The following is a 16,066-nucleotide window of genomic DNA, read 5'->3' on the forward strand; positions in this document are numbered from 1 at the left end:
AATCGCACTTAAAAAGTTGTTGCCGAGGGTTATGACCTAACTTGCCCTCATCAAAGAGGACAAATTTTAATTACTTGCTCTCTTTTCAGAGCCACGTAAAGAACGCTTGCTTCGAGATCACACGGGACGATCTAGTATGGGATACATACATATATATATATATATATATATATATATATATATATATATATATATATATATACATACATACATATATATATATATATATATATATATATATATATATATATATACTTATTTATTCCTTCATTCATTCGTTCATTTATTTATTTATTGGGTTAGGGAGCGATTGCAAAATCACAATTAAAATTTCATGGGTGCTCGGATGGTTAAGAAGAGTAATGGTAATGGTTCCGCATGCGATTTGAAAGTATGAATAGAATTTAAAAGGAAAAAAGTGTATTCGAGGCACCATGACGATTACAGGAAAATAATGTTTTTTGAAGGGACCTGGTCAACACGAGAGGTTTTAGCTGCTCATCTCGTGATGCTGTTTACTGAGAAAAAGAGATGAAGAGTAATGTATCACTTTCAATACATACATAGATTTTGTTTTACCATTTGTTGAACAAATGTAAATCCTCTGTCCGAGGAATTAAAAGACACGTGTCGCCTGTGGATGGATCTGAGCTTGTGATCCCAGCTCTCCCATGGTGAATTTCTGCTTCTGCACCAATCATAAGAAATACATTTCATAGATGCGGAGGTCGCTGCTGCATTTAGTATAACATTTGTATAATATGATTATTTCTTTTTTAGAGAGCTAACATTCGCAGCGTATTTGGCAGCTAGCGATTCTGTTTAACGAATTTGGAATTATTGTATTTACATATTCTTTTTCATATTTAGTCTGCATGAGAGGAAAATTGCCGAAATGGCTTCTTCTGAACACTCTACTCGTTTGCTTTGGAGCTTTCTTTCCCGCAGCCGCTCGAAGCATGCTCATAATACTATGATCGTGCGGTTGCGCATTTTTTCATGTTGCCGAATTTCCGATAGAAAAACCTTTTCTGATGTCCTATACCATTTTTCCTCTCTCTCTTTGTCTATTCAGATGTATTAACATTGATTTTCAGCCGGGTGAGGTGATAGATAAAGCATAGATTATTATTTCAAACCGACTACGGATGTCAGCCAGTGACGAAGTCCACTGGTCTTTTTAAACCCAAATCAGTTGATGGATACAGACGTGCATGATAACCCCCCCCCCCCTCCTTAAAAAACAATCAAAAAACACAAAACAACAACAAAATAACAAAAGAAAAGAAAAGAAAAAGACAAGTTGGATCACTGTGACATAAACCTATAGCAAAACGTTGATTTGTACGATTTCTCTGTCAGAACAAATGAGGCAGGGTGATGTAGTCCTAGATACATTGCAGGGGCTCAACATAGCTATCCCTTCCACAGGAACGTTCTCCATGGGACTTATTGGCCCGAATTCACAAAGGTGGTTTCAAATGAAACTACGGTTTCTAGAAACCATGGTTTTTAGAAACCGTAGTTTCGAGTCTGCGATTCACAAACAGTGGACTCAAAAAACCACGGTTTCAGTTGAGTCCACTGTTTCAGACCACCCCAAACAGTTGACTCAAAATCGTGACGTAGAAGACTGCGGAGAAACCATGGTTTCTGCCGAAACCACCTTTGTGAATCGCAAGTTGAAACCATGGTTTCAAATCTGAGGTTTGAAACCATGGTTTCGAGCGAAACCACCTTTGTGAATTCGGGCCAAAGTGTTGTGTAGAATGGTGCTACGTGGAGGATTTTCCCCGGATATTAATAACGATGTGGGTCAACATCTATAAACGCTTTATTGCCATACTCAATAGACATTGATAGATTGTAACATATAAGTACAGTCTCGAAGTGAGCGCCCCTTATGTGGGTCTGTAGAGAGAACTAGTGATTAAAATCGGAATTTTGTCCTCATTAATGGGGGCAAGTCAGGTCATGAACGGCGGCATGAGCTTTTTCACTGGGATAAAGTTTCACGAGCTGATACCGTTACTTTTTAATTTCCTTTTTAATAACCCCCCTCCCTAAGGATTCACTGGTCTGGGGAGAGAAATGTCAGGGACGTTTCTTGTTTCTTAAACTAACGTCAATGTATATTTTATATTTTGTATTTTAGATGGCGCCTTAGGTATGGTAGGGAGACAATATCGGTTCATAATTGATACATATAGGAGACACTAGACCTTGAAGGAGACAACTTTAGGTCTCCCTAAACGTTTTCAAACATGTTATATCCTAGTCAATCCGTGCTTTACTGCTGACAACGCTTAATAGACATTTTCCATAAACTGTCTCCGAAACATGCAATCGAGACGATATACATGTATGAAACTACGCTTCAGAAGACGCACACGTCCTCGGGAACATGGCAAAGTTGCGTTCAGTTCGCTTGTGCAATGTTTATGCCCCATGTGGGGACAACAAGAGGATTGGTCGTGCAATATACAGAAGAGACCAAAAAAAAAAAAAAAAAAAAAAAAAAGGACGCTCATCACTCTGAGCAGACTGTCTCCTCGTACGAAATTGACAAGACGGGAAGAAAGCTAATCGGCTTCGTGGAAACTCATTTATCATGTTTAATGTACGTGTATTACGCCCTGCGACTCTACCACTGGGGATGGACACATTTTTCATTTGTTCGGCGAGCACTCGGTTATAGAGTGAATCGAAGCGAACTTGAGCAATTCTCTATACTCTGGAAGGAAATCAAGCGAAATTTGTGCCTTCATGTAATTCCCGTTATAGAAAGGCTCTTCACGGCATCTTTGTTTGGAAAGAAAATAGACTCGCAAGAACACAAGTGCACTAGACGTAATAACCAGATAACTGCATCTGGACGTCACTAACTGCTGCCCTATATAAACCCACAAACAGCAGTCCTCTGTCTTCTCAATATCGGATTTGACGAAGATATTCACTCATCCTTCATTTTTTTTTTCTCTCTCTCTCTCACTGTATTCATTCGGGCAATTTAATTTTCCTTTAGTGTATCATTTTCTTCAACAGAGATTTCATGTGCAACGGTGTTCTTCTGTTATACTGAAAGACAAACACACAAAATGGTTAGCCGTTCTCTTCATCCACCATCCCCCTTCCTCTCTATTTATCATATATAAATATATATATATATGTATATATATATATATATCCTTTATCCTTTCTATCCTTTCTCCTATCTATTCTGTTTCTCCTCCTCGCTCTGCCATTCGTAATTGTGACGGAGTAGTGGATGCATCAAAACTCCACTCAAACTTCTGGATAATTATGTCTCCTTCGTGTGTCCTTCCCTGTGTCAATTCGCTTAATCACTGAGTTATGAGATTAGTGCAAATCCCTGGACAAATCAACACTGGGCTCTTCATCACTGATGTGGGCCTCGTTTAAGCAAGGATGCATTCTTCTTCCTGAAATCATCCATTTTGTTGAGCTTCTGATGTATTTTGCTCTAGGGACCGCCGAATGTAAGCCATCGATGAAGAAAAGAACTGCAATGAATGTCCACCGCTGTTTTTTTTTTTTTTCAATAACCTTATCGAAATCGTCATTCCAGTGAGAAAAAAATATGCAGCAAAAAATACAAACAGCGTCAAATCATTGAACGAAATGATGTACAAGTGTACAAGAGCTGCATATTGTATTAAACCATCCACCTTGTGATTTCGCATTCTTCCGTAAGATATAAGAGTTTATTTTCACTATTTGTTGGTATTTTCTGTAAAATACACGCGATTCTTGTTCTGTAAGACATTGTTCCGATTAAACCTTAGTTGGAGCACCGTCAACCCTACGTACGTACGTTACGACATGCATGTGAGCAGGCCTAAACAGCGCGAAAAGGTGCCGGTCTTTACGTTCAGAAAGATACCCCTCCCCTTTCCCCTATGCTTATTGTTATATCAATATCATAAACTCTTAGTTGTTGTAAAGGCCGTGGTATTCACCTCAGGTTAGCCGGGTCGAGAGGGACCAATCCCGTAAAACATTACGTCAAAGAATTCAATTCAATTCACAGACATTGTGTAGAAGAACTCAGTGCATTTCAGCCTTACCATTATGTTTTGCCAAATATCTTGTACAACTAAAAACGAAGCACAGGCACATTATGTTGTTGGGCAAGCATCTTCCAGCTTGGGCTCAGCTATTGGTAGGTATCACTCTTCGTGCACGATCCGACACTTGCTATGCATACAACACCAAGACAGAGTGGTCATAGTTACCTCGAAATGAACCGCTCGTCTTCCACTTGTGCCTTCTCCTTGTAGAGCTGCGATATCTAGACGCGGTGTCGTGTTCATCCAACGCATTGGATCCACAGTTAACTAAAACGTTAACTTTCAAACATGATGACACGGTGGATGCAATCAAAGACTCAAGCCGGTCTATGTTAGAGAACTTAAAATTATGATGATGACGTCAGTTCCAGCATCTCGCAAACTTTCTTCTATCCCGCTATCGAATATGAATATTTCTATCTCTTTCTGATAAAAAACTTTCTACAGCTGCAAAATAGACTTGCATTCTGTGTTGTGATCATCACAGAGCGCTCCTGGAGGTGTAACCCTAGCGGGGGCTGCGGTACCCCCTTTTGTCCGAAGAGGGGTAATGGACAATACCCAATCGATTATAGGCAGTGGTCGATGAAAAAATCAGCATTAAGCTAAAGCGAACACAATGTAATTATTCCTCTTGACAGCGCAGTGCGAAGTAGGCTGAACGTAGACATCTATAGATAACATACACCAGGACTCGAGTTCAGAAGTTGATGGCAGAGGTGTGTAAGGGGATCGTAAAGGATGCGGCGCTTCGGGCTACAAGATTTTGAAATACCAAATGGGCATATTGCTCATTCTCTGTCAGGGCTCGCTTTCATCAGAGAGTTCTTGAAATCCGAGACAATAGTGGAATCAAATCGACGATAAGTGCTTTAATGTTTAATGTGCCGCGTATAGTCTTCTATTACCAAATTACTTTAAAAGTCCCCCACTCCTCTTTTTTTTTTTCTTCTTTGTCTGACACGCAATAAAAAGTATGTATAGTCATGTTTCTTGTTAGTCACGGTAGGCAGGTGAGGCCCGGTCAAACATGATCGTATATCATCGAACTCATAGTGGCAATAACCGCAATGAAACTTGTCTTTCAACATCTTTCTATTTCCTATCTCCTTTTCATGTCACACCGTTTCGCCCGTGCCACGCAGCTGCGAGAAGAATACGACGCCGGCGAACTGGTCCAGCTGAACAGCTCCGTTTCGCCGCACGATGTGGGGGCGCTGTTGAAGGAGTATTTCCGTGACCTGCCCGAGCCCCTGCTCACCCGCGAGTTGTACACCGCGTTCGTCGGGACCGCGAGTAAGTTTCGTGCCTCCTTTTCAACATTCCTACCTCTGTTCCCATGGCTATCTGCACTTGACCCCTCTCCCATCTCTCTTTATATCTCTTTCATCTCACTCTTACCTTCTCTCTCCTTTCCCTTCTCTCTCTCTTTCTCTCTTTCTTTTATTATTTTCAAACTGTCAAGTTTGCTCCTTGTACTTTATCATCATTTTTTTTTCAGAAGTAATGCTCCTTTGCGACTGAGTAAAATAAGTTCCTGGAAATTCACCTAGAAACGATGTTTGTAAGGCAGCCTTAATGATTATTGCAGAATGGTGAGTGTTCATGCGGTAACAATGTCGTCCAGATATGAGCAAAATCATTTTGCTGCTGATAATAATGATGATAATGATGATACAATGGTGGTAATAGCTATATAAGTATTAACATTATAGACAGCAGCGTATGGTATACTAATGTTGATCACGAAGGTGATGGCAGATAAATGTGACGAACAGAAAGGGTAAATATGTCGTCACTTTTTAGCGGCTAGTGCGTGACGCCTCATACTTCAACGTCTCTTTGGATTTTTAATGTTACTTTAAAATGGCTCAATTCAAATTACCGTCAGTAATCTTTTCAAATATTAACCTGACCTCTGACCTGTTTGAACGTCGTCTGCACTTCCGCTCTTTGCAGAACTGTCCAATTCGCTGGAGCAGCAGAAGGAGGCGCTGCGCCTGCTCGTGTACCTCCTCCCCATTGCCCACAGGGACACCCTGAGGGCGCTGTTGGAATTTCTCCGTGACGTGGCCATGCACTCTGCCGACGTGACGCACGAAGATGGCAGTGAGGTATAGAAACCTAGCAACGAAGTAAAACTGGATGGAAGGCATGATATCATCGTGAAACAAAATCAAACAAAAATCAAGTCAATTCGAACAAAACTCCTCATTTTGTTTGGTCCTCTTTCGACAGAATACCCAACTTCTAAATCTTTTTTCCCACATTGCCAGTATCCACTGACTAATTAATGGCAATGTGTTAAACTTGCCTTCAAGGTATTTTAGCCAAATTGTGCTCGGTAGTGCCATTTTCTTCGTGCACGCACGCCTTCCAAATGTTCTACGTCGATGGGTTGGGTAAGAGCATGGAGCTCCATGGTACGAGCAAGATTCCTTCGCATGCTAGCACGACAGAGAGAACAGGATGTATGTGACAAGCTGTCCATTCCTAGAAATATTGAACATAGTTTACATGCCTTTAGAAAAAAAAAATCTTCATGACTGAGAGTATGAAACACATTCAAAATTTTACCCATTTATTGTGGTTGATCAATGACGATAGCCACATGATTATTAAGTAAAAGAAGCCAACCCAGCAAGCTAAGAGGTATAGATTTCATGCACTGACTCATATTACAAACATCAATACGTACCCTCACAAAGTTCATTTTCCCTGTGGCTACCGTTAAAAGTCACGTCTGTATTCGCATTGTTACTTGTCTCCTCCTAGCAACAAGGAAACAAGATGGACTCCATCAACCTGGCTACCGTATTCGGACCCAACATCCTGAGACGGACCAAGTCCGGCGAACTGAAGGGCGAGGCCGCCGACCACATGGAGGAAAACCGTGACGTCATCCAGGTGGTACAGCGGCTCATCGACCACAACGAGGAGATGTTCATGGTAGGCACTGACCCGGAAGTAGTTTCGTGAGATACGGATTACATTTGTGGTGGATAATAGTTATTACATGATCAATCATCGTGAGATTCTGATAGTTTTGAATTTCAATAGGGTGGTTGCAAAATATAGAATCGCATTCTTCTTCTTCTTCTTCTTCTTCTTCTTCTTCTTCTTCTTCCTCCTCCTCCTCCTCCTCCTCCTCCTCCTCCTTCTGTCCTCATCTTTTCCCTTCCTTTTCTCCTTTGTCCTGATATACTGCTGCTGCTGCTGCTTGTCAGTTTTTGTTCCTTCCCAAATGCGTACAATCATACTGAAATCTTGAAGAAAGACATGGCGATTGATTTGTATCAGATAAAACTTACCTTAAATGTCCGGTTTGCTGGAGAAGAATGAAAATAATATATGAAATGATGAAATGTGAATGTCATGTATCATTACGGGAATATATTAATTATTTAGATGTACATTTTAATGGCAACGGCAAGTGATTAACGCTCTTGGAGATCTACAAATTGCTTAGTATCCGAGTGCATTAAAAATGGCTCTTCATTTGTTTGATGTTCAATGACAATATTCTGTAGGCTGCTGGTGCAGTCCATGGAATCGTTTTCTCCTCAGGTCTTATTTGCCTTAAATGACGTGTATGGGTCTTTTGTTCTTCTCTGGAACAAGCTTTATCTTTAATATTCGTACATTATCTTCTCCGTCTTTCAAGACCGCGCTGAAAGCACACCTATTTCATTTAGCGTATGATTGATTAATAGTTTCCTTTTTCTTTCTCTCCTCCTTCGGTTCCGCTATCTTTATTGTTTATGCTGTGTGAGGAATTGCTCTTGCCCTTTGAGCACTCAGATAGAGTGGTAAGTAGCCTTTTGCAAAGACAGCTCGCAGTGGACTCGCACGCACGCAGCGCGCTAAAATACTCGCTGTGACTGTGCACGTCCACAAATTATTGCGAACTGCCTGTGCAAAAGGCTAAGTGGTAAGGGGCATTTCAAATACCCTTTACTATCACTTTATTATTATTATTATTATTATTATTATTATTATTATTATTATTATTATTATTATTATTATTATTATTATTATTATTATTAGTATTATTATTATTATTATTATTATTATTATTATTATTATTATTATTATTATAGATCTCAGGCGAGATGCATGACGAGGTCCTAAGGAGACTCCATGACCTTGACTCGGAGGCACTGGACTATCTTCTCAACAAGAGACTCAACCACATAAGGTATGGCTCCTTAGAGCTTCACGCTTTTTGCTCTAAACATGATATTGATTGCGTAATACCCCCATGCATTCCACTGAGATTGTTGTCATCGGTCTCTCGTCGGAAGCAAAGTTATTTGATTCTAGCCACCAACTGAAGTGAGTCGGATCGCATTCTGATGAATCCGACTTGTGTTGAACGACTATCAGGTCAGTGCCCGACATGTCGGACGGCGATCCGATGAGGCAAGATCGTCTGATGAGGATCACAAGCGACATGTCTGACAGTGACCTGATAGTCGACCAACCAAGTCGTATTCATCAGACTGCGATCCGATACACTTCTGTGGGTGGCCGGAAGCGACAATCTTTGCTTCCGACGAGTGATCGATTGGAAAAATCTCAGAAGAATTAGGGTATAACATTTACGTGTGACACCGGCGTTTCAAGTTGTGAACGACTGTGCCTTGCCAAGTACATACTTGCGATTACGTATTTTGACAAGGATACGCGCAGCACACACAAAATAGAGGGATAACACGTAGCTATTTGAGGACGTACAAGGATATCCGAAATTCTGGGTTATGAAAATTTGAAAAAGAGTCTTATTCATGTTGTCGGAATGTAAATGCCAACAATTAGGCTTGTTGTCTTGAGATCATATGTTTTGTGAAAACTTACCCTTTAAGGGCGTCAAATTCTCTCTCTCTCTCTTTCTTTGTCTGTCTCTTTTTCATCCACTTTCTCCCCTAAAAACCATAACCCCCTTTACTCTATGGGGAGATGACTTTGTAGGTATCTTTTTTACAAAATTTGGGTAAAAAGCAACTCTTGAAAACATTAACGCAAATGCAAACAGTGTTTAGCCGTAGATGCCAATACTAGTAATGATGTACAACTTTCCTTTCTTTCCGCGCGACATCACTTCAAATTTTGAATTCGGTGAATTTATACACATGACTCCTTTTGTTTCTATCCCTCCCGCTGCACTCTTCTAACATTGACAGGAGGTGATATCCGTGGGGTAGGAATCTTTTTTGGGCATGGTATGGACGCTTGACATTATTAACCCCTCTCTTGTCCCCTCCCCCTTCCCATGCCCCCAAACTCCACACGCTTTGCCCCCATCGACGCATACCGTAGTGCAGTTCCCGTTGATCTCCATCTTGGGCGTGGTCACGCTGTGTGGGCGTGGCTTGAGTTCCGCACTCTCCATGTAGCAAGCACCGTGTTTGCCAATTTTGAAAGCTCCAACTGCCACAGTGTGATGTTCCTGTTCATGTATAGTTCCGTTAGTTTTTGTTGAGTGACGATTTTTTCATCTCTATTGACTGGTGGATTTGAAGTCTGCTGATTGGCCGATCGCTTCATGCTCCCGCGGGCCCGATAGGTATCTTGCAGGAAGGAGAATAGGGAACGATGTTAATATCATCATTAATTTCCGACGAAAGTTTCGAGTGGGCAAAGGTCTGCTGTGTTTGTTTTGTTTGTTATTTCATCCCTCTGTCTGTCTTTTAATCTGTCTGCTTGTCTCTTAATTCATCCTTCGACTTAGTTACATCATCTTGTTTTGTTTCTCATGGCTTTTCAATTTTGCTTCAACCAATCTTAAAACAACCCACATAAACAATCCTTCGACTTGTATATCATCTTGTTTTGTTTCATGGCTTTTCACTTTCTTTTCAACCAATCTTAAAACGACCCACATAAATGAATGAATAAATAAATAAAAACAATACAGTAGTTCCTGCCGCAATCGCAAATCCGATTCACCGCCCCCTTCCATCGGCATGGATTTTAGCATCGGAAAAGGATTTGAAGTTATTGCAATTTATTCTCATGTGATTCCCTACTTTTATTCTTCTCATTTCACTTGCGTGTCCGTTCCTCAATCTAACCCGGTGACACGCGTTATCCGCTTCCATTTTTTTTTTTTATCTCCTCCTCTTCTCAATGCATTTTCTTGCTTATTTCCCCCGCTTCTCTACCAATTCAATTTTCTTTTCTTTTCTCTACTCTACCCATCCAATTCTCTTCCTTAGTCAAGAAACAGCCACAGGGCACAATGACACATGCGTAGACACGAATTTTATTTCAGACAAAAAAAAAAGAATGTCTTTTGACTGAATTTTTCATTTACATACATGTAACTATGACGCAATACTCATCAACAACTATTTTTCAAACATGACACTATTTCGCAATGCCATTTTTCGATATAGATTTGTACGACGTCTGTAGTCAACGCTCCTTCACCAGTAGTAGAGCAGCATGAGCATTTATCCTATCACTACAAATCAAGGCTTAACGTGTACAATATTTCATATCAGCGCCTCCTTGCTTGCAAATGTTGATTTTCACACCCCCTAATAAAAAAAAAAAAATCTGGAGTTACAACCATTTTGTCAAACATTTCGTGACCCCTTGCAACAGATTCAAATTAGTTAAGTAGTCAGAACCTTGAACTCAGAAAACTCGAAAGTATAACACTATCAATATGTTTGTATGTTATATAACAAGGCATAACAAACTGGTTAAAAAAATGCTCGGAATCGAACAAAGCAACTTATCCTGAAAAAGACCACATTGGGCAGTGTGATTCCGCGTTGTTATTATTTTTCTGGGTGTATACACAGTCCAATTAGGTCTAAAGCATCGTTGGATCAGTATTGCCAATATTGCCATGATTGTTCAATATTACAATGTTACGTAGCGCGCAAATGTACATTAAACGGAGTGGAGCGAAAGAACGAAAATAGCAATGTCAGCTCCCCATCCCACATTGTTCACGTTCCATAAAGTTAGCGTTATGTAGCGAAATAATTATCCGAGAGAATCAGTAAACTCCGCTGCTAGCTGTGTTTTCCTCGGCTGTTTCACGAAGTAACAAGATTGTCTGGGACACAGGTCAAAGGTTACAACGTTTTTGTCTTTGTTTTTGTTGTTGTTGTTGTTTTTTTTTTTTTGGGGGGGGGGATTCGGTGATGATGGTCGGGTATTAAACAAACCTTGCATTTGATTGTAATGCGATGACAACTTATGAACTACAGAAAGGGCGCGGTGGTGTTTGCTTTTAGGCGCATATGTTCGAGTTTTCTTGAAGTGAATTACTAAAAACAGAACATGAATTTTGTACTTTTTTTCTTTAATGAGAGCTCTGCGCCACTACAACATCTTTCAGTTAACACGGACATTTTACAGATTCAGAATTGCTGCCGCGAATTATCAGCTGGTCAGAGATCTCGTGATTTCAGCCTGCCATTTGCAATTAAATTTGTAATTAAATTATTTCTCGTTTACGTAAAATCATTCTTGACAAGTTCACATGTCAGCAATGTCTCGATTTGTCCCTCAATGTCAGGTGTACATGTGATTCTAAATGTTATTTTCAATTCTGTAAAGTTCATTTTCATTTATTCCTTGATTATGAATTTTTCATATTCTGTGCTTACTTTGTCAGTTCTGAAGACAGCGAAGAGGCACAGACCTCCGAGCCCATGGAGACCAAAAATGGTGATGAGAAGTTTCACGTGTCGCAGTCAGACAATATCCTCGAGATCCATGACCACGGAGGCATGGGGTCGGACATTTTCGAGTCGTCGGATGACACGTGCTTAGACCGTCGCAAGGGGAATCCTCGCGCGCACGAGTGGTTACTGCGCGGTTCTGTGAAAGTCAGCGCCGAGATGGCTCGGCAGAAGGGGTGCTCGTTACCTCATGGCACAGACCACTCGAGATCGCGGGGAGGCGCCGGTATAAGCAGGACTGCCATGAACGCTCGCCTTAGCAGCATGCTTGCCGACTGCGACGAGGTGACGATACCAGACGTTTTAACGCTGTCGGAAGAAGCGGAGCTCGCCGAGCAGTCTGAAACAGCGGGCGACGACAGACAACGCTCTGCCTCTGTGTCGTCCGACCAGCCATCTGGTGAGGTTGAAGCTGGCGCTCACCCACAGACATCCCCGTCAACCCACCGACAACCTCCTCGCCTTGTCATACCGCAACATAAAGGAGCGTGCAGCAATCGCAGTCCCTTGCCAAAGACGTTCCGCGTTACATCGACGAGTCCGCGACAGCGTTCCGTGTCCCAACCGCCGGATTACAACAGCGTCAAAGCGGGTAGCAGCGGCGGCGGTGGCACCAGGAAGGAGAATGACATCTGGATTCCCGTGTTCGAGATGCAGGCATCCGGGCTGTACTCACCGCAAATGCCCCGGCGGTCGTACCTGGAGCGTTCGCAGTGGATCGACAACTCGGAGGTCAACAATAACTCCACGAATCGGGAGCACGCTCACGACCAGAAGGCTCGTCAGAGTTCGTCGTCATCCGGCGACGTCGGCATCAAGGGCGTCACACCTTCTAACACCGAATGGTCTGCGGCGGGGGACTCCACGAAAATACGCAGTAACAGTGAGGTGAGCTCTCCACCGAGCTCGGCCTGGTTCACGCCCCCTAGCACCCCGGACACTCCCCGCAGCATGGACGCTGTGGAGATCAAAGGGGACGCGCGAACGGAGGCTATCCAATCCGATCTCGGGCATCCAGGCATGAAAGCCCTGTCGTTGACGAGATCATCCTGGGACGCGTCTGCCGACGACGAGGAGTGGGTGAAGCGATGGGAATTCCTAACGTCAGAGGAAGATGGAGAGTTCTGGGGTCAGGAAACGTTGGTGTAGAGCAGTCTCAATGGAGTTCCCCATGCCGTAGGGTGAGAGCGATGCCCTCAGAATAATAATTAAAGAAAAAAAAACATTTCCTGGAACACTGGAGAATGAAACTTTAGGCAGGAGAAATGGAATCGAGGAGTCTGCGTTTTTGGATCATTGAGACGCCATGGTAGAGGGAAGTGAGCCCTCTACTAACAGGAACAAAAATCCGCCGACGGCCCTCAAATTTTCCTCAAGCCCCCGCACATGTGACAGGACACTTGTGCTTTGTTTTCTCTTGATCGACTTAAATCTAAATCTTCACCGTAATCTATAAGTGACTCTTCTTTCTCTCACGCCGTTACTAGGCAATCGTGGCAAGTGATTAAATCGAAAAAGCTTTGGATACCTTTGAAGAAACATTTCATCTTTGGTGTCCATCTTTTGTTCGGCGAGGTGCGGGTCGTCCGTATAACCATGTCAGTAGAACGTAAGCACGCCAATTTGATCGAGCGGGAAGTTGAAGGAAGCGTCTCAATTTTTAGTTTTCTTGCTTTCTGTGTAAAACGCTAGCACTCAGTCATCACGTCTTAGCAATCTCTGTGTACATGATATTCACAGTGTGTCGAAGACGGAACATTGGAGTGTGAAGGGAATGACCACTATACTCATCACTAGCCCAATGCTGGCAGAGAACCGGAGGGAAAAAAAATCACAACTCTATCATAAGCTTTGACTGGCGATCCAAACGTCGTGACGTTTGCGTTAAATTGTATAAGATGTTATTCATTTTAAGTAGAATCACCATATCTATTGTGTCCTAGGTGGTTCGAAAGAGTCGTTTCAAATTATGGTGATGTCCATACTTTGTCATTGTATAGGTACTAGTAAAAAGAAATGAAGAATTAAAGTACAACCAATATAATTATTGCACCACTTCGTGTACAAACTAGCTGTCTTACCTTTAATATTTGTCACGGTATGTTAATGTTGACACACTCGTATAGTAAAACAAATTTATATATATATATCTATCTATCTATATATATATTATGTATTGAGTACTCAACATTTTGGACCGTGCTCACCAAATTCGGACATCCATCCACCATACAGTGAACAGACTCGACCTTCTCCATCGGCGTGTCAATTTGGCAAACGGAATATTCCGTGAACATTTTCACGTGTGGTCGGATGGAACGCTGCCCTAAATGACTGGAACATCGATCATTGCTGACCACACTTTTGTTCGAGACAAGAAGAAGACTTCTACGATACTAAAACTAGCGTTACCATGACGACATGCTTAACGGTCTGGAAGACAACGATTTAGACTTTCCACCAATTTACCTCTGTCTTGAAAATTGTACCCGAGTTATCATACGGAGAATGTAATCTGGTTACGTCGAATCAGTTAATGAAGCACCCATTTCTCTCGGTCTTATCTTAATCATTCGAACGAGTTGCGTGTCGTATTTAGGTTTAACAAAAAAGGTGAAATGAATTAAGGAGGCATTTTAGCTACGTGGGACTGGTGTCTGGATAGGATATCTTAAAGTATATGAATGGAATATACAAATAAGCCATTCAGTTCTGCTTGACACAAATTATGACAACGATCGAAATAGATTGAACTTCAGTGATTATATCCCCTAAGTTTTACACAAACACAATCTCCCTGGAGAGAAGGTGAAAGTATATTGACAATCAGACGTGGTTCCTTTTTTCTTTTTAAATCACAGATTCTCTTGTGCTCGGTTTATACCTACTAGTCTTTCTAAAACTGTTCTTGCTAGCCCAAGGACGTGTCGCATAAGAATGTCTTTCACATATACCTGGAGATGGTTTTGTGTTTCCTAACAAAGGATTATCGAAGTACTCACATTTGCAAACAATATTCCATACCATTTCGACTTTTTAATGCTGTTCATTTGTACACATCAAGTGCTAACGCGTTAGTCTACAAAGTAACATAAGCCCTTCAAATATGTCCGGTGCCAGTCTTGATAGCCTACGCAAGGCATTCCCTGAAGGTATTATGGTTACAACACGGTTGTCTGAAACTCGCCCTCTTGTGGCAATGGGCTGCTAGCGTCATTGCATTGTACTTTTTGTTAATTGGTACTGCTCTGGGATATAGTAACAGATGCCACTGAATTTTCGAAGTGTTTCAAATCCTTTACCAGCAGATTTTATTGGACTACACTCGCGACAATGATTATCAACTATTTTATGGGGACCTTTTTGGGACGAACAGTACGCTTATGTGAGAAACACGAAAATGAATGACCTAAACAACTACGTGTACGAACTCTACAAACAACACGAATTGTAAATGGAGTGAGGATTTGTTGTCTCAGTACTTTGTATTATATAACATCTATATATTATCTTCTTTATTATCGTTCATTATATCGATTTTACACGTGTGTGACACTCTCGCGAGAGATACGGTCTAAATAATGCCAACATGCGTCGCTGATACAGACGAAGGAGAAAAGGATCTAGTCACGCTATAGTGAGGAGTGGTTTACTGCCGAGAAAAGAAGTTGCTGCCTGCGAATATGCTTGAAGAAAAGTCGTTGAAAAGGAAGTCATTCTCTATCTCTTTCCTTTTTTTTCTCTCCCTCTCTTTTTCCAAGTCACGAATAGATATAATATTTTGTATTGAATGTCTGAGCACTGCCGCACACTAACAGGTGTGTATAGAACGAGGAAGGAAACTTATTATGGATCATTTATCAGTGACAATACAAGGACTATTTTTATGTAACATTGTTGCTGAGGAAACGACAATCAGGCACAAGGCTCATTCTGCAAACCGTGCTAGATTATTACGCGATCGCACGACACACTATACGGAAGTACGGCTGTACGAAGTACATACGAATTCAGTTTTTATATATTCTTATTTGTTACTGACGTGGAACAAATTCACGTTGTAGTATCGTAAAGACTACGTAATGTATAAAATATCACGAATCTATGTAACGCCGTGCGTGAATTCTATGTTTTCTTGAAGGGAAAGTTGATAATTATATTGATGTTGTCGTGTTGATCACGCCTTGTATTTTTTCAAGCCCTTTGCTTGCTCATCTATAGCTCTTTACTTTGGTTATGAAATAGACATGTGAAAAGTGCTAGTTTATCGCT

The 16,066-nt window shown here is 41.4% G+C and overlaps 1 protein-coding gene across 1 annotated transcript in view; it reads left to right on the forward strand.

Annotated features, from left to right (window-relative positions):
• Window positions 1–12,943, forward strand: part of LOC140235099 (uncharacterized) — a 131,600-nt gene extending 118,657 nt beyond the window's left edge. Inside the window, exons 6-10 of the mRNA XM_072315134.1 lie at window positions 5,237–5,387; window positions 6,051–6,205; window positions 6,867–7,040; window positions 8,192–8,289; window positions 11,728–12,943. Coding sequence (XP_072171235.1) covers window positions 5,237–5,387; window positions 6,051–6,205; window positions 6,867–7,040; window positions 8,192–8,289; window positions 11,728–12,943 — 1,794 coding nt within the window. The remainder of the gene's footprint in view (window positions 1–5,236; window positions 5,388–6,050; window positions 6,206–6,866; window positions 7,041–8,191; window positions 8,290–11,727) is intronic.
• Window positions 12,944–16,066: the final 3,123 nt, after the last annotated feature.

Source organism: Diadema setosum, chromosome 11 (assembly GCF_964275005.1).
Source record: "Diadema setosum chromosome 11, eeDiaSeto1, whole genome shotgun sequence".
In the NCBI taxonomy this organism is placed as follows: Eukaryota; Metazoa; Echinodermata; class Echinoidea; order Diadematoida; family Diadematidae; genus Diadema; species Diadema setosum.